This window comes from Trichoplusia ni, chromosome 17 (assembly GCF_003590095.1).
Source record: "Trichoplusia ni isolate ovarian cell line Hi5 chromosome 17, tn1, whole genome shotgun sequence".
NCBI classification, from domain to species: Eukaryota; Metazoa; Arthropoda; class Insecta; order Lepidoptera; family Noctuidae; genus Trichoplusia; species Trichoplusia ni.
In genome coordinates, this window is record NC_039494.1 from 5,096,503 (window position 1) to 5,124,318 (window position 27,816).

General features: G+C 35.9%; 2 protein-coding genes and 1 non-coding gene across 3 annotated transcripts; all 3 read right to left on the reverse strand.

Moving 5' to 3' along the window:
• Positions 1-232: 232 nt before the first annotated feature.
• Positions 233-12,905, reverse strand: LOC113502267 (interferon-related developmental regulator 1). Its single transcript, XM_026883764.1, has 9 exons — positions 12,625-12,905; positions 9,878-9,997; positions 4,114-4,361; positions 3,624-3,722; positions 3,189-3,296; positions 2,789-2,971; positions 2,343-2,549; positions 1,921-2,139; positions 233-1,196 (listed from the first exon to the last, which is right to left on the reverse strand). The coding sequence occupies exons 1-9, from the start codon at positions 12,653-12,655 to the stop codon at positions 1,110-1,112; spliced, it is 1,302 nt and encodes a 433-aa protein (XP_026739565.1). The 5' UTR covers positions 12,656-12,905; the 3' UTR covers positions 233-1,109.
• Positions 12,906-14,158: 1,253 nt separating this feature from the next.
• On the reverse strand, positions 14,159-17,257 carry LOC113502554. The gene has a single exon (XM_026884170.1). It carries the CDS (start codon positions 15,332-15,334, stop codon positions 14,558-14,560), a length of 777 nt encoding a protein of 258 aa, XP_026739971.1. The 5' UTR covers positions 15,335-17,257; the 3' UTR covers positions 14,159-14,557.
• Positions 17,258-19,344: 2,087 nt separating this feature from the next.
• LOC113502737 lies at positions 19,345-19,508 on the reverse strand. Its single transcript, XR_003401377.1, has one exon. It is a non-coding gene; the product is annotated as a U1 spliceosomal RNA (small nuclear RNA).
• Between the last annotated feature and the right edge of the window lie 8,308 nt (positions 19,509-27,816).

Below are 27,816 nucleotides of genomic sequence, written 5' to 3' on the forward strand. Positions count from 1 at the left end.
TTCGTTTTACAATTGTTTTAAATCTACTACTAAATCGAAGGATTTTTATTTCGCGAATTCCCACTGTGGTCCCTCAGTTCACACGCACATTCATACATTGGGCTAGTGTGGAAAGCCAATTTATTTCTTAGCTTATCCATATATTGGTTTCGGTTTACCCATCTGGAAATAGAGATAGTGGTTGCCAGCAACAAATGGGGTATATTAGATGGTGATAAAAATAAAACAGATGTTGGTTCTCATAATAAATATTATTTCAACATTCCGTATAACCTATTTATGTACAAAGTCGAGGCATCCGGAACGACGAATCCTAATTAAAATAATATTTACAGAGAAACTTTATATATAAACATATGAATTGCACTGCGATGCACTCATCCTCACTAGGACACACATACGTATCACATATACATAAGATATATGAACAGTACAAGTCATAGAAAATATTAATTTTATCAACCGTTAAAATAAAACGACCTTACTCCAAAACCTTGGTTTACTCGTTCGTAAATCCATGGCAAGTAAAAGAAACAATGCAATGAAGTAAATCTAACATTATGTAATCTATTAACACACAAAACTGTCAATTTTAATACAAAAATATCAATAAAATAACATAAGTATAATTATAGTAAAATATTTCACTAAAAATCATAACATTTAAGGTGTCGGCCGCAACTAAGTCCATTTGGAATATAAAGAAGCGTGAGCCCAATCACCAAGATATGGAGTAAGAATATAATGTTCTATATAAAATGATATGAAATCGATCGCAATAATATCAATTTTAAAATACATCAACTTCGCAAAAGGAATGAACGAACTTCGTAGAGATCTGTTAGTGCAGCGTTGCGAGAAATGATCGAGCGACAAACAATATGCCTCAAAAATAGACGGTTCCAACGTTTTTGTTTTATCCAAAATAATATGAATTTCTTTGGTTCTAACACTAGCCTATCTAACCTATAACTAGCCTGACCCGCGGGCGCGAGTGGCGACACACTACGTAAGGCGTCTCGTCGACGATGCTAGCGTTAAACTAAGTTCTAAAGTAAACCGAGACATGTTTTTGTAGCGGAACCGTGCAGAGGTGTGGGGGGGGGGGCTCACATGGCGAGAGCGGCCGAGCGCTTGTCTCTGTTCTTGTTGCGGGCTAGCGTGCGGGCCTTGCATGCTGCGTTGTTTTGTAAATGCTGGAAATAACGAAAATTATTATTAGTCTATTAATTCAATAGTTGACCGTATTACAAATTATTATGAACTTGAGTGAAATTCACACGTGGTAAACTTGTTTTATAGATATTTTACATATAAATGAGTAAGCATTATAATTTCAAAGCGTTTACGTATGTTCACTACTTAAAGGTGGCATTTTGCCATTTGATCATAAATATTCAGATAATAGCTGAACCTTGGCATATATTCAGTATTTTATTAGGATATTGTGTTAGTGGGTAAACAGAATAATGTTCGTAGTTATGTAGTTTACAGTATTTATGTAAAAGTTTGTGAAGTTGGTAGAGCTGGCGAATTTGATGGTTTGGTATTGGATACTCGTTTGGGGTTTGAATGTGTTAAGGTGGTTGGTGTAGTATGTATCCTCAGAGGGTGATCAACGGTTGACAGGCGCGAGAGCGCCATCGTTACATTACAAGTATCACCCCCCACGCTCTGGTCATTCTAAAGCTCCTCTGGGGGGGAGATATGAGGGGCTTGCCGTAAGGCGGGCAGTCGCCGGTGGTGTACTGGACGACATAGACTCCCAGGCCCCTTTAGTCAGGCGAGGTCGGAGTGCCGCTGGGTCTTTTTGGTGGGTATACCGGGAACATCTTTACCGGGGCGTTGCACATACGTGATGCGTAATAGATTTTTTTTCCAGTGACAAAGAAAAAAAGTATGTATGTAGCGTGGCCTTACCCGCTGCAGCTTGTTGAGCTTGGCCCTGGGCCCGGCCAGCTGCGGCGCGTGGTCGGGCAGCGCGAGCGCGGCGCGCAGGCGCGCGTCGTGCGGCGCCAGCAGCGGCAGCGCGCCGGCCAGCGCGGGCGCGAGTGCGCCGTACGCCGCGCCGCCGCCCCACGTGTCCCACGCCGCCGTCTCCGCGCCCACGCGCACCGACACGCACGGCGCAGAGCCCTCCTGCCACACACGTATAATTCTTCAATTAGGACTTCAATAAAACATTGACATTAATAAAGTAATAATACCTACATTTAAAAAGGTAAAATCCATTCACACAAATTAATGGCATATCCACAAATTATTTCTTCACCATTCCATTTACATTTTAATTATGCTATATTCAAATCTGACAACTACACGTATGATTAAAAAGTACGCACCTCGAAATACTTAAGAATATCTCTGAAGGTGGCTCTCTGCACCTTCCGGTCCCGCTTGGCTCGATACTTGTGCGAGTCCCGCGCCAGCTCGGTCAGTCGCGGCAGAATCTCCTCGACATGCGCAGCGAGGGAATTGTCTACGCCGCCGTCATCGTCCATCACTGTTTCGTAAACGATAGCCAGAGCTGTGCCAGCTGCCATGCGAACCTACAAATAATGTCAAACATGATTAAATTTATTTATGAAAACGGTTATAACATAATTAATACTTGAGCGCAACGATACGATAATTTAATTATCACTATGTAATACACTAAAATTTTTCAAATGTCTTTATAGAAAGAGGTAACACCAAAGAATAAAAATAAAGATTTTAGATGATTAGCAGTATTTTTACGCAGTTAATTATGAAAAGGGTTAATAAAAGTATTTCAAAGATGTGTTACCTCCAATGAACAGGCCTCGAGTAGGTCAGTGAGGCGCGAGAAGGATGGTGGTTGGTTCTTGATGAGCGACAGTGCGTGTGCGGGCGACAGCAGGGGCAGCAGCAGCGCCCAGCCGTCCAGAGCGGCCGCGTGCAGCCCGCCCGCCGCCAACAGGGCGCTCGATACTTTGACACTGCCGTCACCCTGAGGAAGCGAGAAACATTTTAATTATGCTTAGATGATGCCTTTATTACGTGTATAACTCATAGACAATGCACGGTCGTACCAACTTGCAACACTATGGATATGAAACAATAATTTAGGTGTCTTTAGCATTCATTCATTAGCCATTCCCCAAGTTTCTCGTAAGGCAAGTAATGTTATGCTATACCATTTTAAAATACATATTTGAGTAGTTTACCTTGAGGTAGCTGCCGCTGAAGATGGTCTCGTAAATGCGCATCACCTCCAAGATCTCCGTGAGGTCCTCCTCCATCAGGTAACACAATACAGCCAGAGATGAGCAGCACTGCAACGTAATATGCACACTTATAATATTTTGTTTGACACTATTTATCTCGTGTTTTTGCTCTAAAAATTTAACGAACCTATTTAAAAACGTTACTTCCAAAGTCACGTTTAAATAAGGTAAGGTAAGTAACGTAAAAAAGGAAGTACTGTTCTTGAAACAAATTTTAGAAGCCAAACGAAATTGGCCACATTTTGCAGCGAAATTTAACAAATAGAGAGCTTGAAATCATTGCAAGAAATAGCAGTTATTGTGTTAGGAATAACCAGCATTCGAGTGGTGTTATTTTGATTCTTTCTATTTAGTGATTATATATATAGTACATACTTCTGTGCGTGTGTCGAGCGAGGCGGAGAGGTCTGTGAGCGCGGAAATGAGTGCCGGTCGCACCTCACGCACGAACTCCTCTGTGCCTTCTTCTCCAATCTGCAAGAATATTGGGTATAAGTCACAAGATCAAAAGTTTTCAAATCAATCTGGGAACTGATATCGTAGTATGTATCCCGCTGGAGTCAGGCAGTGCTTACGTTAGCGGTGCAACGACTCTCGCAATACCAAGGAAAATACTTTTTTTTTGTTTAGGCGTGTTATCTCCACGGACAGTCACGTCCTCGGGGGAGGAAGTGGGTAGCGTCAGACTCTTACTGACTAAACCTGAACCGCCGTACAGCGTCCCCGTATTTAGTAGGTGCGCGGCAATGCGTAGTATTTCAACACACACCACTAAGGAGAGAGCTCAGGTGTTTTTATTTGTTTTGACATATCCCCGTGCGGTGTTCTGGACATGGAGTCTGAATAATATCAGAACAGCGTGTACCTGCAAGGCGAGTAGCGGCGCGAGCGCGGCGGCGGCCCTCCTCTCGTTGTCCTTGCCGCGGCGCAGCGCGCGCGCCACGTGGTCGGCCAGCGTGGCGCGGTGCGCGCTCAGCACGGCCTCCAGCGCCCGCCGCTGCAGCGCCGCGCGGAGCGACGTCATCGCAGTGGCGCGGGCCGCGTTGGAACGAGCGTTCAGTGCCTCCACTAACTCTAGAACCTTCTCCTCGAATTTCTCTTGGATCTCGTTTTCTAGGAATAAGGAAAGAACATTAATCAATTAAAGAATATTAGTGTAAAGTAAAGGCTTATGTAGATCAATTACAAATTTGAAGACAGAGATTTCCTTGCACCCAGATCTACTTTGATTGTCAGAAACGTTGTCTTACACTCCCGAAAGGTTTTCTATGACTATTTCGAAGTATAAACCTCAATTATAAAGAAGTATAAAGTTCAATTATTTATCGGACAATTCAGATGTATGTCTCCAGAATTTGCCACACAAATGAGTGGCTATTGTTTTTCTTTGTAACTTTGTTTTGGTCAAAATTAATTATGTTTACAATTGACAAATCTTCCGGAAACTTATCATAAACTGACATGACGTCACGAAAGAAACTGCATCATAATCATAAAATTACCTGCGCGTTACGTATTACGAGGTTGATGAAAACTGTATAAACAATAGTGCAAAATATTCCGCGGAACATTTTACACCGATCATTATTCAAAATAGGCGAGCGCCTATAAATTGGCAAGGTCGAGACATAACCAGACTTTATCAAGTTAGTTGATAACCTTGGAAGCGACCAATCTTGAGACTTCAAAGCGTATTTTGCACGTGAGTGTAGATATAATTAGTGTGCTATGTTAACATAGACTTGTTTCGACTAGGCTGTGATAGAATATGGAATATTTTGTTTCGTTTATCACGTGTTAATAAGTTTAGGACACAAGACCTATTTTATTTGTCATACCCTGGTCCCTGGTTGAGGATTTAAGGAAGCCGTAAAAAAGTTGGACAAAACGATCTTGCCCTAAAGAATAACATTGATCTAGCCAAAAACATAATATATTAAAGAGAATATGTATACAGTTGGATGTTACATTAAATTACTGTTTATGCTTGCTTGTCATGTCATGCATGCGGAATATGACATTGACAATGAATACATACATTGAGTCACAGCGTGGAAAATTATATAGACTCGTAGTGTCATCGCACTAAGTGTACGTGGCTAGAACTCTATTAATTAAGAAGATATTGAAAAGGATTTGAGAATGCCTCGCAAGTTGACTTATAAAGCTTAATTGCTTTTACAAGTTTTAAAATCATATTTTACACCTTTTTAGCAGCCGTAATTAGGCATTTTGCTTATTTTCAATATGCAATTTGTAATGTTGTATAAGCCTAATTGATAACAGATACATTATATTACGAGAATGTCAGTTATCAAGTACTCTTGGTTACGCAATTTGGATGTTATCAACTAGAGTAAACATTATGGGTGTGTAACCTTTGTTTTACAAAGTATCTGGCTTTATTGATTAATTTCTGGACAACTTACGAAACATTCTTATAAAGTTACTCAATAAGAAGCCCTGCACAACCCGGTGAAAAGTTTAAAATTTCAACATGTTGGAAAAGAAAGTACGTCTTGATAGAAGCCATAAAAGAAATTACTTTAAATAAATAGGTCGTTTCAATTTCCTCATACAATGGAAACGCGTCACTCCTTTATGTGGGCGTCGCGCAAAATCTTTACTTTACTGTAAAATGACGTAGAATAATCCTACGTACTTATTACGTCACAGTTTTCTAACTCGATTGCAGGCAGACGCAAGTAGAACGTGACGCTGACGATAATGGATTTTATTGATAAGAATGTATTCGTTTGAGTTTACCTATTATACTGAACTAGTATTACGTGGGAGAAAAGGAGGAGTAAGATTTTCTCACTGTAACGATTTAACTTTCCGAAGTTTTACATTGTTTCAAATAATAATTTAGCTAAATACACAACGAGAACTGTCCGTACAAATCAAAATGTAAACAGAATACGGACAAAGCATTTATCGTTAATAGTACATAATAAACCTGACCTTCACAAGAACATTCAAATTAGTGACATTTAACAAACGACTCTAATTTAAATGCTTTCCAAATCAACAGATCTTTCAACCATTATACTCATAGTTACGATATAACTATTATTAATACTCCATCGGTTTAACATTAAAAGCAAGACAAACAATGAACGTAGGTGTGTATGTTGGATGTCCGTATGTCAGACGTCCTTCCTAGGTCGATGACTGGCACTCGACATTTGTGCAAACAAGTTCGTAGAGTTATTGTTTCTAATTTGTTATGTGGTTTCTAAGTAGATAAATCAATGTTGTTTTGAGGTACTTTGAGGAGAATCTGATGATACACTCGCGTTAGGGTTAGCAGTGGCATTATTTTTAAGTATAAGACACATTTTTCTACTTCCTGAATAGTAAAATACATTCGCTTTCAAAAAAAATCATTCTTAACATAATACAAGCATTTTCTTGGTTTCATACAATACGGATTTAATAAAGTTTGTAATACAGAACAAATCAATATCTGTAAACTAATTGAATGAGCCATTACGATTAATTAGAACACGTATAACTTGGCAACAAAATCTGAGTCACTACACTCACTATTAATTATTCGATACTTGTATACGGCTTTCCTAAACGCCTGCCAAGCTTTGGTATAACGCTTGAAAGGTAAACAGAGGAGACCTATTTATTTATGAGTTTAGTTGCAAATATTGGCAAGTCATCTTATAAACATTTGAAACTAGGAAGGAGGTATTATATTACAGACTGCATACTTGCATAATAACCATATGCTAAAGATATAAATCAAAGTAAATGGCCCTATAGACGAATTGAGCTGTTTGCTCTAGTTAAAAGTACAAAACTTTTGCATATTTTGAATGGCCAATAAAGGCCATTTTAGGGAGTTAATCATCCAGTGTTACATAACAACGACTATGTTGATAGAGGGATAGTGAAGATACTATTTCATAACAGCGTATTTTATTTAGACGCGCCGTACAAGCTTGACACAAAGCCAAGTTTCAGTATTAGCGTATTTTTTTAAAATTACACCTGCATTGGTTTCTGACGGGTATTGTTTGACACGCGATCTCCGCTGGCAATAAAAGTACTTGTAAACGATATGTAAATCGTGCAACAAACAATTACTTGGTCCTTTAGGAAATATTCGATTTTTTAAAGCTGAATTTACGGGCTGTAATAATAGTTGAAGGTATTTTGGTTTAAAAACAGACTTTTACGTCGGTAATTGTAAAATACTGAATCAAAAGGCTTAAAGGTGACTATTCTATATATTTTAAACATGGACCGTCAGAATATCTCAGTTTAAAAATCGTATTTGAAGGTTGCATCGGTCATCGATACAATAAATAATTCTAAGCGATAATCAACCGACAAAATGCGATAACAATTTATATTCTGGTTCTTTTTTATTACGTACGTGTCTACGTTTCGAGTGACGTTTCCAGTATTTTGTGATACGCACGCATATGCGTGTTTCATACAGCGAGAATGGCACGACATGAACAGTTTCTATCATACCAAACATTTGTTATAGAACGAAGGAAATTAATATTTGTATTATATTATTCTGATAGAGGGATGATTCTGGATATTCATCGTACTTGTAGAACTTTGAGTATCATAGGCGTGGTTTTGAAGTAAAGTACGCAACACAAGGGCTAATTAAACTTTTCGAATTTAATTAAATTTACATAATTCGAGTAATAAGTTTAAGGAAGTTTGTTGGTATTATAAAAAAAAACTACTGCAAAATACATACTGCAATCTACTCTCAAAAATGTAATGTGTGTATAAATTTCGAGCGTTCTGTTAAATAATCTAGAGATCTCAACAAGGTCAAACGTTGTTGTAAATTCAGAGAATATAATCGTACCGTCCGGGAATACATACATATAATTCTGTTATTTCTATCGTAAGACAGCTTGTATAATATAATGAAAAGATCGAAAGGAATGACATGATTTTTACAGCAATAAATAAAGTATTTATTAAACGCTATTTTATTAAGTATTTATGCGTTCAATTATTCAGACTAGTTTACCCAGTAAATATTTCGGCGTAAGCGACAGTTATTAGGGTTAAATAGTAATAGGAACTCTCATATAAACAGCTGCCTAGTTATGTAGCCTATGAACCTTGGAAGCGATTTATAGCATATCAGAAATATTGAAGGAATTTTAATTAGAAAATATTAAATACTTGATGCCTCATTAACTATGAACTCGCGTTGGCTGTTTAAAATTAGTATTTCTATTGTATCACAATAATTTACAATATGGATTTAGGTAAAGGAAGGTAATCATTAATAATGACTGGATTGGTATAATTCGATTAGTTACTTCGTTTCACAAACGATCGATGACGAAGCTATTTTCAAAAATACCGAAAAGATTATGGATATTAAATGAGTTATTAAATGTATGTTATTAAGGAAATTCATTAAGGTTCCCCTATGCCCAGCAGTGGGAGGATAAAGGCTGTGGATTGATAATGATGATTAAGTTTATTAAGCGTTTACTACAAAACTTCTTGAATTAGAATAAAAAAATAATATTACTTACTCTACTACAAAATCACTGATATCAGGATATGGGCGTGTGAAGTGTGAACTACTTACAATGACACTAGACAATGTGAGTCATATGGCATGTCAGTATTACTTACGACTGGTTCTAGATGAGAACACAGGATGCAATTGAACGCGCTATCAAGATTGCTGTGATTTGCCCTGTAGATCTCACGATATGCGGCATTAAGTCCGCCTTATGTACCACAATTGTACGTAAAAGATTAAATAAATAAATAAATATGTTACTCAAATGGAACAAACGTAGAGCAAGTACCTACCTACTTGTTCATTAATAAATAGATGTCTGTTTGCGCCTGTTTGGGATGCCAGTTACTTTTCCGTTATTGTTCTTAAATAGTTAGATGTCTGTTTATGTATGTCTGTTATTTTTCCGGAACTTTAATATCAGCATTTTAACAAGACAATAAAAGAATAAGTGCGTTAAAGGGTTATCTTTGTTGTTTCCTTAGTTCTTTAAGTAAAATTCTGAACGATGTAACAGTTTTTCCTCTTACAAGCAAGTAACAATACTCGCGATATTTATTCTGCATTAGCAATATTTTAATAGTTATAGATATCTTTAATATTCCATATTTATTTATCCTATAAGTCGTTAAAAAGAACACTAAACCATTTTTATTTTAAGTCCAGAAGTGGTATACACAATTCGCTTCAAGCAATTTGCAATTGAGTAGATCAATAGTTTCTAGTCGCCTTTACTTATATAAATGTATATTATACACAGTTTCCAGAGATTTGCAAGTCACTCGACATAAGGGAGAAAGCTAGCGGCTTCCACGCGGTCTTTGATCCGATCAATTTCTGTAGTCTGGGGCGTTTGTAAATGAACTAATATCTACCCATAAGATAATTATTCGTGTTATGTTATAGTATTAAAAATTAAATCGATATTTTTTGTCAAATACAATTCAGTTCTTTAATGAATTTTGTTTTTCATTAACATAATTCCACCCTCCTCTATATCTATTAATTTAAGTCGTTTTTAAGCATCCTGAACATTAGACAAGTAAAACAGCCCAATACGAACAATAGTCAACCATTTTTCTTTGTTTAGTTAACATACCTGCATCATCATGGTTGCTCTTGAGGTCTGACTGGCCCGAGATCTCGGAGCAGTTGTCTATGGTCATATCTATGCCGGCATCCTCGTCTGACGAATAAGGCTGCTCAGTTCTTCTGTGCTCTGAAAAAGAAAACAATCATGTTCTTAATTCAAATCTGACAGGATCAGTGTTGTTCCTACGCCTACGTCTGATTTAGATGTTGCAAGTTGCTATAATTGTGTTTATTTATATGTAATTACGAGCTTTTGTTTTATAAGTATTGTTAGTTTTAACCGCAGTTGTGGTCGCGACTATGTAACGTGATATGTAAGGTTAGTAACTAGGTTAAATAGAAACCACCGAAACAAAAATGCAACGTGAAACTGATGGCTTACTGTATTGTTGCATACATATAGTGGGTCAGAATGATAAATATGTATTTTCTCTTTAATTTTGTTTTTAGATATAATAATTTAATACGCGTTACTGCGTTTAAAGCAAAAACAATTATATAAAAAATACAAATTAAGTAAGAAATGTAATAAATATTTTTCAAAATTTTAGGAATTTCTTAAAAAGTGTGAAATGAAACAAGAACTAATGTTAAGACGAAGTTTTACGACACTTAAGAAAAGGTTGCAAGTTACTAACCTACCACATAAGGGCTGATCTATTAAAACTAATTGAACATTTGATAACAATCGCGTTAATTAGAGCAGTATACAATCCACCACACAACAATGTTAACTTTCACATTTTTCAACCTTATTTCAAGGTGCTAAGGTCTATTATAGAAAGACTTTCTTCTCTTGAAGGATATTCAGTACTGTATATAAAATCCAGCTGATGTTGATGCCTAATGTTTGTGGCCAGCTGTATGGTGTGTTAAGTTTTTCCTATTTTATCTCTAGGGATTAATAACAGTTATGCAATAAGTACATTATTATTCTAAAGCTTATCTCATTCGTCATATATAAAACAAAAGTTATTTGTAAATAAAAGAACATATCTACTTAAGAAATTACACACATATGATGCATGAAGCAATGTATGAAGTAGCATGTACTTGGGAAGAAAGGTTACCAATTTTATAAGAGCTTTGTAACAAACATAGATTGTAAGGAACACATTTACTGACCTTCTTTCTCTCAAGGATAAATCCCTGAGGAAAGGTCAAGTGTATTTTATAAGAGCCATTTTGTGATGTTTTATTTAGAAGGTTAGTATATACTAAAGAGGTTCTTATATCATAATAAGACACCTCCATAGTGCCTAAAACAATAATTAAAAAAGTTTTTAATACCTGCTCACAAAAATTGTATTTATTAATGTGTTGCCACATACATTGCAGTCAATTGAATGACATATACAATATGAATATTTTACTTTAAAAATATTCTATTCAATAATTTAATTACACCTAATTTCACAATTATAATTTGGCAAAGGTTAATTACCTATAACTAGTACCCATATGTAGTTCATGATATAGTAAGCTCTGTCTTTAGTTCAGAAAACCTCAGTATTGATAAAATGCGGCTTGTATTAATATTCTCAGCGGCAAGCCATAGAACTGTGTCAGTAGGCCGTTCACATTACACTGTCTATGATTAAATTGTGTAACATCTGAACTTTCTTATGTTATAAGTGTACAACTTGTTTTGATGTATTATTTATTTTGCTTGTACTTTGTTACTGTAAAAATGAAAGTAATTTCTCTACAACCATGGGGGACTATGTCCGTTTTTCTTGTTGGTATTTATAATATGGATTTATCATACGCTTATGATCAGGTTCAGAGCTAATTATACTAAAGATGTTTCATAAAATTGATAATTTTAACACATATATGGTTGGTGGTAAGGAAAATATTTACAGAAATGGAAAGCTACGAATAAGCAAGAATGATAAAATTATTAACACCCAAACAACCCACGTATTGTTGTTCATGATGTTGTTGTTATAATTAATTTAATCCCTTTACTATTGACTGTCATAAATATTGAGCCAAGTAAAATGTTTTAAATATTTTCAGAGCAATATAATTAAAAAAATGCATTTTAAACTAAAATTGAACATGCTTTTATAAGAACATTCTACAGAAAAACTAGATATTAACAAAATATTTATATCATGTTTTGTTATTGTAAGGCTGAAGCAAAGTTATCATAACATAACATCTTTATTGTAATAGAAACATAATTTTAAGTGTGCAACAATTCCATTCACTACCTTTTAATGACAAAGCACACATGTTCTTTGATCCAGGAAGTACACACAATTTATACATATTGTTATGTAAAATTATATAATGTACTATCTAAATATGGACAGCAAGGCCAAACAGTGTCAGTTAGATAAACAGTCCAAATGTCAAGTCATATCACAATGGCCCAAACTTTGTTTAGTGTTTGTAGACAAAGCTTGACCATCTCGAAAATAACATGTGGGAACTTCGCGTCGTTATGAAACTGTGAAAGTAAAGGTTGCTTTTGAAAATAACACGAGGCTTGCGAAACTCGACGATTACATTGCTGCACCAAGGTCTAGATTCAGATTTAGCATAACATATGGTGCCTTTTGTCCTTCGACTTGCTGGCATCCAGCATAATGACCGTGAGCAAATAAAGTAAACGTCACACGTCCCGCGGAAAGTCCGTCAGCACAAGGTCGCCGCGTGATCTCATTCTTGGCGGAATTCGAGCTCTCCACGCACCACATAACCAAACTAAACACACTTTTGATGTCAAAATAAATTTACACTTACCGTATTTTCCTTTTTTCTTTCCTTTAGGCATGGTGAAAGATTTGTTTTTCGAACGAAGCTTACTTACAATAATTGCTAAAATATATATTCACTATTTATTTAAACTAAGTATGTCACTTAATCAAGACGGAGAAAAGTTTAATATATCAGTTCTTGTTGAACGATTTGTGCACCGAGTGTAACATAAAACTAAAATTTCAGAAAAACTTTTTAACATGTTTAACCGTGTAACATGCACACTTGACTTCGCTTTGCGCAATGCGCTGTCACTTTTTGTATAAAGCAGGGGCCACGAGTTACGCCATCTTTTTTGTCGGTGTTGCCACTACAAAAAGATAAAATCACCCTGATTAATTTGAAGAATAGTTTTAAAAATAAAAACTCGCAATAAAAGAAGATTTTTTTAGAATAAAGTATTATAAAAAAATAAACAAAATTGAAAAAAAATGCTAAAACTCATGTTATACCTTGCAATTTTATTGGTTGAAATAATAATTATACCCGTAATGACTGTTACGTCATTTGTAATGGCAACATATAAAAGAGCGCATCGTTTGATTCATAGAATATTGTAAGAGGATTAAAAAACATTGTGCAAATGTTGTGTAAACATGCCAATGTTACTGATATTTCATATATGGCGCAAATAATTTATCAATACGTACTGAAATGGTTATTAAATAAATTCGTTCTTGGGACTTACACCCCTTCCTATTCCAAGTGAATGATACCTCAAAACCTGTGGCAAAACGTATCTATAAAAAAAAGGAAACGAAAGGGATGCACTATGATAGAGAAACATTTCAAAGCATACTTGATATTGCAAACAAGTTGCAAAGCAATATTTGAATATGGGTATCTTTAATTCTGTTGATGAACAAATTCTTTTCAATAGGGTAATTGATACTTCCTTCAACGTACATGCATTTATAATTATTCATTGTACCTAGTCATAAAATTGTATTTGTAAAGAAGGTAAATAAATTGTTTAATAAACATATTCTTATACCGGTAGGGTAAGAAAGAATATCTTAACTGGTTGAGCAAACTCTACCCTCTACTCTTAGATTCTTAACTGGTTGTGCACGAATCATGAAAGAGATCTCGATTTTTTCGTAAAAAAAAAACGAGATTTTGTTCATGCTTTCTGTTCATGATCTATCGGATAATATCCAGATATTTTTTGTAGTGATCGGCGAAGTTATAAAGTCAATAGGAAAGGTCGACCAGTAAAGTAGAACACTTGAGAAGATTTGGACAGGATCAATAGTCGCCGTTGCACTACCCCCGCGTTTATTTGCAATATTTTGAGACAAGGACAAAACTTTAATCGCAGCATTTTTGAGTGTGTGACACAATATCAGTGATGTATATCAGAATATACATTTATTATAATGCTGAGAAGGCGAAGGAATAAAAAAAAAGAAACTGTCTCTTGTTGGGTTTACAGATTTTCTTACTACTAAGTTACTTACTTAAGTAGTTACTATGTGCTTAGAGTTCTTTCATAATGGGTAAACAGTAAAAAAGCAAATTTGTATTTTAAGACTTTATTAAGATCAACATTGAATTATTACACATGAGCACAGATACCTACCTTAACATATTTATATTTAGTACAATTTTATAAAAAATAAAATAAAATAATAAACGAAATAAATATTTTATTGACATTATTTGGTTCATTTTAAAACAAGTGGTACATTATTTGGTCATGTTATTGCAAGTCCACGTTTTGTTGACATTGAGATCTTGGGTTCCATTACCTAAATTAATTCTGGGATGATTCTGAGTCAGTAATGTCTAATTATAATGGTAGACATGATATGTAGTAGATAGATAAGACTTAATTTCTACACACGTATGACAACAAATTTACACATACATTCACTGAATTTCGTTTTAAAATTATAAGGAACATAATATTTGTAAATTACATATTTAGTTTTAACAAACATAATAACATTCCAAGGTAACTGAAACCGATCAGTGTATTAGACTGGTTTTTCATGTGAGTGTCATCTTGGCGCATTTGACCGACTCCATTCCAACGAGTTTTCATTTCTTTCGAACCATATATCTTCCCGTACCTAAACTCTGCACACTGCACTGTCACCGTCGGCGGAAGGCCTAAGAATATCAACCGACTGCTCCTCCTCTTCAGGGTCGTCGATCCCCTCATATTCTCGACTTCCTGACCGTTGATGTACCACCGCAGTTCAGAGTCCGGCGCTCCGCGGCAGTACGCTTGTATTGTGTCACCTTCACCATACTCCTCAGCTAAACCTTCGAGTAAAGGCCGCCTGTGCTGATGCCCGTGGACTTCCATATGCGCTGTCCTGGTTTCAAACTTGTATGGAGGCACATCCCTTTCAATATCACACCTGTAGAGTCCTGTCGCTTCTTCTGTTAAGGATCCCAGTCGTAATCTGCAGGCGGTGGGACCACAAGCGAGCATCTCCACTGTACCGACTCCGAGGATAGGGAAGGAGCGCGTGCTGGGCGCAGCTCCAGGGCGATACCTGAAGAATTCGTTGGACCCTTTGAACCAGCTGAGGAGCGTGAAGTTGGCGTCATAGCGACACTCGATGTCGACGTCCGGCTGGCCGGGGAGCACCACCTCAGGCACGATGAGGTGCGTGATGTTGAAGGAGCGCGCGCGGGCGCCCGCGCACGCCGCCGCCGTCAGGAACAGCGTCAAGACCAGCATGGTGCCGGGACGCGCGCGCAACTCGCACTGCGCCCTAACCTAACCCAGCGCCGCTAACGCGCTCTTAATTAAACAGTTTATTAAACTCCGACACTTAACCGTCCGACAGATCAAGGGATCCCACATTGATAGTTTTTTTACTAAATTTAATTGATAGACAAATTGGTTTTGCTAGGGGTGGCTAAATTATCGCCTGTGTTAATTATTTTCGGAGGGTGTGCCCACTTTCCATTGATCAAAATAATTTAAGCACAGTCATAATAGGAACTTCCCTTATGCAATAAACACTAGACAAGACTTCCAAATAACATACAAATATTGCAAAACAGTAGGTACAACATCATGAGTCATCTATTTCATTTCATGAACATATAATATTGCGAAATATAATTGTATCGTCTCTTAGTCACCAAGCAACGTCACAGCGTCTAGTTATTACACTTATTACGTATCGAGGATGAACTTGGTAAAGTCACGAACTAAATTTCTTACATTTGTGTAATTAATCCATACATTTTAACATTGTGAAATTAAGGGACATTTGACTCTTATCACCTCATTGGTTTCTTTGCAACATTCACGATAAGAAAACTATTATCAAGTTTTCTTGCTAATTCTGGCGAATGCGACTACAATACCATACATTAATGAAGATACGGTTTAATAATAAAGCAAAATACTTGTATCTATTGATTTATAGATCTACATTTTGGTATGAACGTAAATATTTACATGATCGAGAATTTCACCTATACATGTTAATATTGTGTTATGCGTCATTCGAATAGGTATAGGTATTGCAAAATATTTAAATAACTAAGCTTCTTATCTTCGGTCTATTCCACCAATCAGAAACAGTACCATGGAATGGGTCACCCGTCGCATTGTAGGGTTAACGGCACCTCCTGACTCGCGAATTACGCAGAGTGTGTGTCATCCAATTTTACCAAACGAGACTTATGAACAAATAATAAAATGGGAGATATCCGTCGCACTGAGATTTTCTTGGAATTGTTGTTTTTTTCGGTGCTAAATCTGCTTTGAAGAGGACAGACAATTTATCTAGAGATTCAGATAATGTATGAACCTATATTTACTTGTTCTGAGTTTCAAGTTTCAATTAAGCGGATCGTTTTAAATTAAATATATGTAGGTAATGTCATAGCTAGTGAATTTCATAATACATGGAAGTCATAATTATGGGGTAGGGCAGATTAGATTACTGAGTGTGGCATGAAGGATTATGCTTCCTGAATACTTAGGTTACACTTTGTATAGAATCCACAAAAGCTTAGGGTTCATATTGGTAAACATTTAAGCAAGAGATCTTGTTATCGAGATTTTTATGCTCTCATAACCCTTCGGGCGGTCTCACTTTTACTGGTCAATTTAACATTGCCAAAAGTTTGGCAGATTTGCCTGATGATATTTAATCTTACAACCAAACTGAATGCTAAACACCAACCATTAAAGTCAAACTAACGCACTTGGGGCAGTATGACGGTGCAAGAAACGAAGAATATAGCGTCTCTCCTTTAAACTGCAACAGTCTTTCCTTCTTTTAGAGGGTGGTGGCACCCCTTCTCCAAGGTTATCTGGATCTCCTGGTTGACGATAATCCACAGAGGAATTCCAATGGATGTCTCAATTGCTCACAACCGACAGCAATGGAAGACGCAGGCAAGGAGAGCCGACAACAGATATTTGAAAAAAAAGGAATAGGAGATAATGATGATCTGGATTGAACATGAAGGCCCAACATTATTCATAAGAGTCAAAAAACTTTCCCCTGTTGGGTCACACCGCGTCCGCTAGCCCACGCGCTCGTCTCGGAAACAAGACATTACAATTTTATTACCAGTAATCATCTTAAGTGTTATCAGTCTAATTGAATAATGCATCGGCATAGTGACCGCTGCCGACTCTGTTTTGCTAAACAACGATATCTATCTGGTTTGTTTTGGTTTGAGTTTTCTAGGAGATTCTTCTGTCTATACGGAAGTATGGAGTATTTGCTCTGCAGTTTAAGATACGATTAAATGGACATACGATTTTCGTTTGATCTTATAAAAAAGTATCTGGTTGTTTAGAAAGATCACATCACGGATACTGAACATAAGCAGTAGTTAAATGGTTTTTCTGGTAACAATAGATACCTATAGGTACTTTTAGTTTTTTATATAGACTAATGCGTTACTTATTTAATTCTATTATTTATAAAGGATGTGTTCGTGTAGAAACTAATGACCGACCACATGAGTTAGGAAACGGCTCGAACAGACAGAAAAAGTAAAAAAGTAGAATTTCACAAATATTGTGAAATTTGAATAACCAGCTGATATAAGTTTTAATAATCTGTTTAGTCATCGTGTACCTACTGATAAAATACTATAAAAAGATAGCAATGACTATTGACCGCTTTCTCATTGAACTTGCAACACGCACTTTATCAAACAAATTGTGTTTTTTCACGTGTTACTACTGATAAGGTAATGTATGCGGCTGACCTTTCTTTAATAAATGGCTTTAATATTTGGGCTTTTTGGATAGTTATCTTTACCCGGCGTTGCACTGGAGCGTTTTGTTTGAAGTTCATGTATGTTTGCTTAGACTCGTAATGTTGTTGTATGGATGGGACAAGTAGGGAAAGAAGTAACAATTTGATGGATATGTGAGCAAGACCACCCGTCTTTTCTTCTTGGACTGATATGGACTGTTTAGGAAAACAGTCCATTCAATAAAAAGACTAGATTATGTATTGGGTTTAGATATGCAGTTCAGACTAAATAATATGAGCTTTTAGCTCCGTCTAACCCTGGCTCGAAACGAAGTTTCTTCTTCTTTCTTCGTCATTTAATTTGAGGGTTCGCGAAACACTCTTGTTCCATTCTGTCCTGTAAATCGTCGCCCTGTTACTTTTCTTTCTTAAGACTTTTCACACTAGCCCATCCATCGTTTGTTTGATAGCCCATTCCATCTAACCAGAAGTACCTAAGTAAGTACCTTTCATCAATTGGTCTAAGATTTAAGCTCAAAATTGTATATACCTGCATAAAATAATTTTACTGTGGGTAAATAGTCATAAAGAGAATTATTGAAAAATCATCATTTGGAACAAATAAAAAAGAATAAACAAACACACAGATCGTGTTTGTATGATAGTCGTATCATATCGTACCGGATGCAATAACTAAGAGAGCGCAAGACGAGTGACCCTCCAAGCAAATTGTTTTTAACGATACATTTTAATAATAACCCTAACTGCATTTGTTATTATATAACGATGCCAAGATTCAACTAATAAGATGTTCTTCACTTCTGCCGTGGAGAAATGGAATTTTAGATAGGGTTCAATAATCACTTGAAAGTCCTCCTTTTTGTTAAGCTAGCAGAGGTGTAAGAGGTGGGCTAGATACCTTTTTTTTAAATAGTTATATTTCTGTTCTTTTGTCGACTTCTTTGGCCAAACATTCTTCACAAAAATTATAGACTTCTTTTTTATGCTTTGTGGTCGGCTAATCAGAATTGTAAATCGCCTCCCACAGTACCCAAGGAATGAAGATATAAATGGACCTCATGTTTTTCCCAACAAGAGAATAAAATTGATTATTTTAAGTTGTTGAAAACGTCACATTTGATAGTCTTCATAGGCTTAATGATATTAATCCATATTTCTTCATTCCGCATCTACCTTGATAGACTCATCCTGTCCCCGACAATGGCCTAACGCGAGGGTGACTAAATTGCTATATTTAATTAACTAATCATTAGCTTTATCATCTATTATGCGGGACGTTGTAATCATCTTACTTTTAATATGATCTGATTTGACACGCTTTTGGAATTTGAGTGGTTTTTTATCCGATGTTTCATTTAGATTTTAATTGAGGGTCGTAACCTAGATAACTTTCGTCGAGTATATATTTCTTTCCTGATACAACATACACTATGACAAGAAATCAAACCACAATGAATCACAGGCTAGTTTCTATCATTTACATCAAATTCTGAGAGGGACAGCGCGTACGCAGTCCCTCACTACCAAAAATTACGCGTCCGAGTTATCCACATTAGGGATAATCGCAAGGGTCAACCCGCCCGCAGTGCAATGGGAAGGCCTCGCCCTGGGAGAACCGCCTTCATGATCACGGTTTCTCCTACGCCAGGTAAGTATGACTTCTGGGCGGCCGAAATGGGTAGTCGTTAAGTCGCGGAAAATCTTAACACCGCCATTCAGAAAGGTGACGTCACTAGCGCAGAGCCATCTAGTTACAAATTTGGAACTATTTACCGAGGTGGTTCATTATCATCTAAGGGAACCCTAAAAATGTTATCTCCTTCAAGCCTAGTGAGCTATTAAAATATTTTTTTATCCAAGATAATACTGAAAATATTATTAAGGTGACGAAAATACTTTCGTTAGTGTCGCCATCTAGCGAACATGCTCCATGCCCCGTTTGGGTCAAGGAACTCAAGTAAACTTGCATCGCTTCGCTAGTTTTCTATGTTTTGAACAGATGGCGCTTTTCAAACTAGTTTATGAAAGCAGTTGACTGCTATTCTCATATTCGCAGTCAGTCGCAAAAAATGTTTATATAGAAAAAACGACTAGTGTGATGATAATATGTTAAAGGTTAGATGAATCGTTATAAAACCATAATTTAGCATCATTTCAAAACATATTTTTACGACATACTTATTGATGGGGAGAAAATTCATGTTACAAGCTTATGCTATATTTGGGGGCACCAAAATCATATGAACCGCCAGAAGATCTGGCTAAAACACAAACAGACTTAAATCTGAACTTCTGGACATTTGGCAGAACTTTTAATGGGTTTTTGGAAACAAAAAGATGATTTCGCACCAAACTTCACAATAATAGAAATGAACGTACGAACATGGCACACATAAATTTGGAGTCTGTTGAAAACTTGGCCCGATTCCGCATAACATGGTCGTTTGTACGTAAACTTGTCAATTTCAACCGATTTATGCGATGAGCGTTGCGCCGCCCAGAGCGCCCTCTGCTGTGAGATGGCTGAACTTTACTTATTGTTGAATCGGAGAGATGATGCAGTGCACAAGTATTCCTTTATGTGTTGAGTTTAGAGAAGGAGGAAGTTTCGAAGACTTGCCTAATGGGTTCGATTCCAAATCACAATATGGACAGAAGCCACTACGCGAATATTGTACAAGTATTTTGTTATAAATTACCTTATTTTGCTTTAGTTTTTCTAGAGTTAATTTTCAACATATTTCAGAGTATTTTCCTTTACGTCCACTCTTCTTTTCAGATCAACTGGATCTGGAGGCTGGAGGTTAGTAAAGCAAAAAAGCTTCAGTGGCTATGAGAGGAAAGAAAAACACAAATCATTATAAACTTAAAATATGAATTGCGAAGTGTTAGAGCAGAACAAGCTAAGTTATAAAACATTTCCATTAATCAAATACAGTCTTGGCCATCTGGAGTACTAAACAGTTTAAGATTACGATCCACTAAGTAACAATAAACGCCATTGATTCATGAACCATCAACATAATAAACAACCTTTACGTGCTATCGCAAAATACCCATTTCATAATATCCCTTATTATATCACAAAAATATATTAAGGCATTTTGCATCGCCGTATTACTTTCGATTCTTCCTTTTCATCAGTGTCTGAAATACAGAACTTTTGTGTCAGTTGTGTCCCATGTTAGTTTGAAGATTTGTACACAATTGTGCACAGTGAATGGTTGTTGGAAAACGCAAGTTCGCAGATAGCACACGCCATGTTTCGTGTGGCACGCGAAGGCTGGATAGAGACAGTGCCCGCATTTCCATTGGTCTTGATAAACCGAGTGCTTCCATGGAATGATCGCGTTTCGCACCACCCATTGATACCGCGTTAAAACTGTATAAATTAGCTGTTGAAAGCAATTTGTTAAACCCTTTAATGATCTGGAGTGATTCATCAAGTTCAATCTGAAACGCGGTCGCACGTGGCTGTTGGAGTATTGATATTTTCTTCTATAACTGGGTTAAGCAAGAATCTATTTTTAACTTTTTATAAGATTTAAGTATGAATCGTCACTCATTAATGTGTTAAAACAAAACACTTGTCTACATTGAAATGAATTTATTTAAGAAAATTTTAATATTTAAAGAAATTATTAAATCTTAGTCATTCAGTCAAATTAATTTTCCTGCATCTAGTTACTATAATTTTATTTAACCTACTAAAAACACGTAGTCTCAGATAATTTCTTGAAATTAAATTCAATTAAACGAGTTCTGGAACAGGTTAACGGTATAAACCCTAGAATCTCAAGATAGTAAAATACATAAGGATCCGCGACCACAATTTCCCATAAAAATGCATATTTATCTTAATCTGGTCATCTAGATCCAACCAGTTTTTATGAAACCCGACATCTTCACAGAATGCGGCTGGTCCAGTCGCGCGTCTACCGGTAAACACACTTTGCCCGGCATTATGTAAATCCCACAGTTCTCAGTGCTTATAATCTATGTATTAGCAAGTTTCCTTATAAGTTATCTAGCTCGGCCCAAGTTCCCCCATATAAATGGAAATGAAGACGGCCCCGAGTGGAATCCCGTTTTTTATAGCGTGTTTTTCAATTTAGCCCATACTTTTACTTCATTATGAAAGTTTCCCGGTTAAATAACAGCAATCTAACGATTTTGTTTGAATCCTTGAATATTCTAAGTAGTTTGTGGTTTTATGAGTACAGATCCGAGGCAGTTCTACTAAAACTTATACTTTATAGTTTATATTATTGTGCAGTCAAGTTTCTTATGGAGCTCCTTCACCCATTCCGTCGGTACTCTTGTAATGTAACGTTTACCAAAATTAATAAAACACTTTATAAGATTACGCGGGACTTGTCAGTTTGAAAGTAGCGTGGGAAAGATAACATCCTCGCTTTAATTACTGTTTAAAAGCTTATTATCAAGGAAATGCTAATGATTCTCTAATTTATTGTTGAAAGAAACGTTTAAAGATGCAATCTAAAGTTGGGGCCTTAATTTATCTGAATTGTCTATCTGTAAATTGATATCAAAAATAAAATGCAATGAATATCCTGTTTACTACCTAAATATAAATATTAAAGCTTTATTATCTTCCTCTTAAAGAAGGGTTATTAAGGGAATCTTCAATAAAAAAGATGTACAAAAACAAATAAAAAAAAAGTCTTTTTAACAACACAAACATAAAACCAGCTTCAAATAAAAACTACAGAGACAAAATAGATGACATTTTTATATGGAAAAAGAATCAAAAATAAAATCGGTTCATCCAGTCCGCAGTTGTTTGGTAACAAACATGAAGAAAAACAAAATACTGACAAATTGGGAACTAACTCCCTTTTAATTTCTGTTAAAAATGAAAATTACATTCAGAATATTTTAGTAAGTACGCTCAATTTATACTAGAATAGTTTGCTCCATGCGGAGTTGCCGTTCGCACAAACTTTGTTAGGAGGTACACAATTATTATGAACATTTATGAATAAAATTCACATACACACGCTATTATTTGCTCATCTTCCGTTTCGTTCTAGCACGACGAACTTATTTCTGCACGCAAAGAGCTACAAATGTTCCGTACACTGATGTGGAATACTGGAAATGTTTGGAAGCGTACCCTTTTTTATTTCATCAACAATTGTAGATTAAGTGCAATTAAAATCATAAAATAATTACCAGCCTATAATTATGACAGTGAAAGGAAATGTAACGTCTTGAAAGTTAAATTAAAGTATCCTATATGTATAAAGAACTGAACATTGGTCATCAATTTACCATGCTTGTTAATTGCAAGCTAGCGATACCAAATTAAAAAAAAAACACAAAACATGACTTGTCTATAAAATATTGTCAACCATAATTGTTGTTCAAGTTAACGAAATATTACACGACACATTTTTGGTAGTCAAATGTGAAGAAAAAATTATTACCTAATTGCTATATAAATAACAGTAAAATACTACCAGCTAAGCTACTTGGTGCACATCTAGACACCGCAGCTCACGCCCGCTGCAGGGATGAGTTTTCTAAAACTTGCCCGACTGTTTGTAATTTTAAAGTAGAGAGTTACACGTACACCGGTTTTATGAGTTTTGTTGGCGGTTTCGTCTGAATGCCGGACCATTATCGAGCGGTCGTTACGCCGATTGACGGCACTTGCAGACTTTCTGCGATCGTTAACGCATATAAATGTCTGTAGGATATTCGAGTCCTGGGTCCAAGCCTTTGTTAAGAGATAAAAATAGGAGTTTGTATTGAATACAATTCACATTTCCTCATAATGGAAAAAAAATCTTTCAAATAGTTTAAATGTAATAAAGCACTTTCCAAGTGTCTTTACTGCATAAACTGCTGATAAGTTTGGGTCGGTGTGATATTATCTAGTCAACAGGTGACTAGGCATTTTACCACAATATTTAAGCCTACTTAACTACTTACTGGTTTCGAAGTATCATACAACAGAGTATTAAGTAGAACTGCAGTAATTTGACTTTCCCCAAACCCAGTATATTTTTTTGGCATCTTGTGGCACAATGGCAACTCACTCTACACTCTTTCTCTAAAGCAGTTTTTGCATTAGTTCGTCTTCTTTTTATAAGATATTTTCGATTAATTCCATGCACCTTTTACGAAAAATGTTTTTTTTTTCTCTAATGTATTGCCGGCCATTTATAAAGATTTTTTATTAATTTCCGTGAGATCTAGGTGTGTGAGCAATGTTGTGATACTTGCTAAGTAAAAGCCAATTAAGTGGTAAATTAAAAACATTATCTTCGCCTAAAGCTACGGAAATTGCAGAACCATTTTATGGATTGGAAATATGCATAATAGGTACCCTTAACGAACCTGTTCCATGTTTACGTTTATAACTCTTTGCTAATAAAATAACACGTTTTAATATGAAATATGGACAAATAAACTCATAGTAGTTATTTTATATTGCTTTCCATGTAATGATAGCGTCATGAATAAATATTATTAGAATTTTATTAAACGTGTATATTATGATGCTGGTGATAATGTGTTTGAACTATTTGTTTGTACAGGTCTTGTAGTTTATACCTTTAGATGAATGCAGAAAACAGATATGTATAATATTTTCTATGTAAATTTCTGTTCTCTATCATAACTTCTCAATGTTTAAAGAGAGTCTGATGTTGCTCAAAATACAGTTGCTATATAAAACAATTCACCAATTTTCGTTACATTATGTCGTGTCTGTGATAACTGAATTAGCTGCTTATTCGTAAAAACCGTTTACATGGACACGAGATAATTAAACAGAGGATCTCTATCCCGAAGCGTAAAGGAACTGAACACAACATGATGAAAAGTACCTCTATTTGTACCAAGAACAATAAATTACCTACGATGTGCTACGGTAACGCTACGCAGCGCTACGTAATCTCGCCGCTTCCGAATACGTAGCATAGTTCGTAGCTACAACTATGCACGGCGTGATACAAACAACTGACGGTTTAACATTGTTTGTTTAACAAGGAAATCTTGTGTTCATTAATTGTGGGTGAAATATGCACGGAGAATAAATTATAAATGATTTCAAATATGTTTTAACTTGAGTTTGCTATGCTTATAAGAGACTTAATATAAAAGCAGTAGGGTTGAATTTTCTTTATTGTTACAATCAGGCATGTTACCTTACAAATTTTTCCTTAGGCCGAAAATCATGCATTCATCTATTAAACATCTCTGACTTCAGACAACCAATAATGGTGTGCAAAATTAAATTTCAAAAACATGCTAAATTGAGTAACTAACATATTGAAAACCAGCACACATTCTAGTAGGAGCGGCGGCAAACAGCCCGCCGCGTCAGCCGGACATCCGGTCTAGCCCCCCCTCTACATCCGGGCTTCGCTGACGTCACAATTAATCTTGGGACCATCTTCCGGTGCGCTTGTTTTTCTGTTTTATGCGTGCAAGCCTCATTTACGCGTGAGATTGAAGCCTTCACGTGTCCGTAATCCTTTAGCTGGTAGTAACCGAGGTAATTATTGTAGTTTTACGTTGCTTTTACGTTTATACGTGGTATAACGTTTAGATGAGTTTTGTAATCATGGTTGTTTATGAACTATGGTGAAGGATTATAAAAATGCTGGTGGCTTGGAAGAAAGTAAGGATTACATTTCTTGTTACAAAATTGAAGGTACCAGAAGTTTATTTGAGAGTTAGGTATGTTTTCATTTATGATAAAATACGACGTAATTATCACGACGATGATTCATTTTCGTTAAGAAATAAAACCTTTTTTATAAACCGACTGCACTTCCGAGTTCCGACCCATTGAAATTCGGAAACAAAGCAAGATAGAGCCGTACTCATTAAAACCAAAAATCGTTTTAAATCTACCAAGTTCAAACGCACGGGCCTCCCCTTTTCCTGTGTCTTATCCTCTGAATTTAGTATCAATATAGCCGCGTCTCCCCAGCGGAGACTGATCACTTTTCCTTATCTCCCCTCGATTTCCCATCATTAATTTTTTGCCCCAACCTCCTCTCAAATGTTTCCTTTCGGCGATTGATTGTGACCAATCAAGACGATGACACTCATTTATTTTGTGTCGGTAGCTATTTATTATTATTGTTATTGTGGTATACGATATTTATTGCAACTATATTTGCGAAGGGCATAAATAATTACGAAGTTAAAGTAACATTAAGTTAAACTTAGAATGAAAACACTACTAATTCGTCACTAGAAATAAACGACTTCACAATCGAGTAAAAATTAACCTTAAAGGAATTTCACCAAAACTGGGAAAGGGTCAAACATTAGTTTCCAAGCTTTCGATACATAATACACGATACATAGTGTTGAAATTTTAAAGCAATAAATGAAAATCATAAAAATGAAACTGTAAACCAACAGTTTACCCACTGCTTCCGCCGTTTCTTTTTAAAGCAAATCCTGGACAGAACTTTTTAAAAAGTAAAGCTAGCGTTTAAAATAAATATACACGAAAACGGTACAGTCATATACAAAGTGGCTAGCGACTGTTTTGCTTTTACGTAATAAACTAAAACTTCGTCACGTTATACTTTAAATCGCGATTAATATGAAGTTACAGTACCCTAATTAGTCAGGGCTGTTTCGTGTCCTAGCTTGATTCAAATTACCCAGATTCTATATTTTTCAAATACCTATATCTTTAACTGACTTCTACAACCAATTTCATTCGGGAAAATAAATATTTCTGTTAGATTTTATAATAAGATGTTTTCGAATAATTTTGTCACTTGTGTGTCCATTCGTTTTGCAGGCGCCTGTACAAAAATGTAAGTTGACATTTTGCCAATCTTATACAAGTAGTATATAATAGGAACTGTACGTAAGTCGAGCATTGCAGACAAATAAATCGCAGTAGTAGTGAGCCAACATTACTTAGGAATTAATAAATTCTCCGCAACGTATTATTAGTTCTAAAACGCTTGGTCGTTAGGAGAGGCGATCGTATAAAATACTGGAATAAAAGCGTTCAGACATCCAGAATGTTCGAGAATGTTCGAGAATTTAAAGGAATAAGCTCAGTTTCTATAGCAATGCTATATCTTGTGGAGATGTTACTCGTTTCTAAGAATTTCAAATTGCGTTCCTGAATTTAATAGTGTTGTGCTATTCGTCGACGTTTGGGCAACCAACCGAGAATCTGGCCACTTGTGGAGACGTAAAATACAGAGTATTTCTCTTATTTTAGTGGTCTAGGAGACATTTACTGAAACATTCAGCAGTAGGTACTACAGACTGGCTAGTCAAAGAAAAGCAAAAAAAATAGGTTAGGCATAAAAACAGCTCAAACATAAACGTGTATATAGGTGTAAGTTAGACTCAGACGTAATTACTGGTTTAGAATAAAATTATTCTAAATCTATACTCTATACTAATACTAATTACTAATATTACTTATCTATATCTATACTAATATATAAAGCTGAAGAGTTTGTTTATTTGAACGCGCTACAGGAACTACAGGTTCAAATCGAAAAAATATTATTATGTTGAATGGACCATTCATCGAGGAAAGTTTTAGGCTAAATACCATCACGCTGCGACTTATATGAGTGAAGAAACAATGGAAAATGTGGAAAAAACAGGGCAGGTATAAATCATAACTATATCTTCTAATCATGCGGACGAAGTCGCGGGCAACAGCTAGTATATCATGAAAGCAAATAGATGTATCTGTTGAGTTCGTGTAGATTGTTCCATCTTAAATACTTTTTAACACGTTACGTCACGCATCATCGGCCTATTTGAACGCACCCAGTTGAGGAAATAACGAAAAATCGCAAACCGCAAATCCCGCTCTTAATAAAATAACAGCTTTCATAGGTTCATCATAATTCACAATACATTTCAACAATCGACACAGTCTAGACTAACCCTTGCTCATTCCGACTAATACCGCACGAGTGCTGTCTGTGTA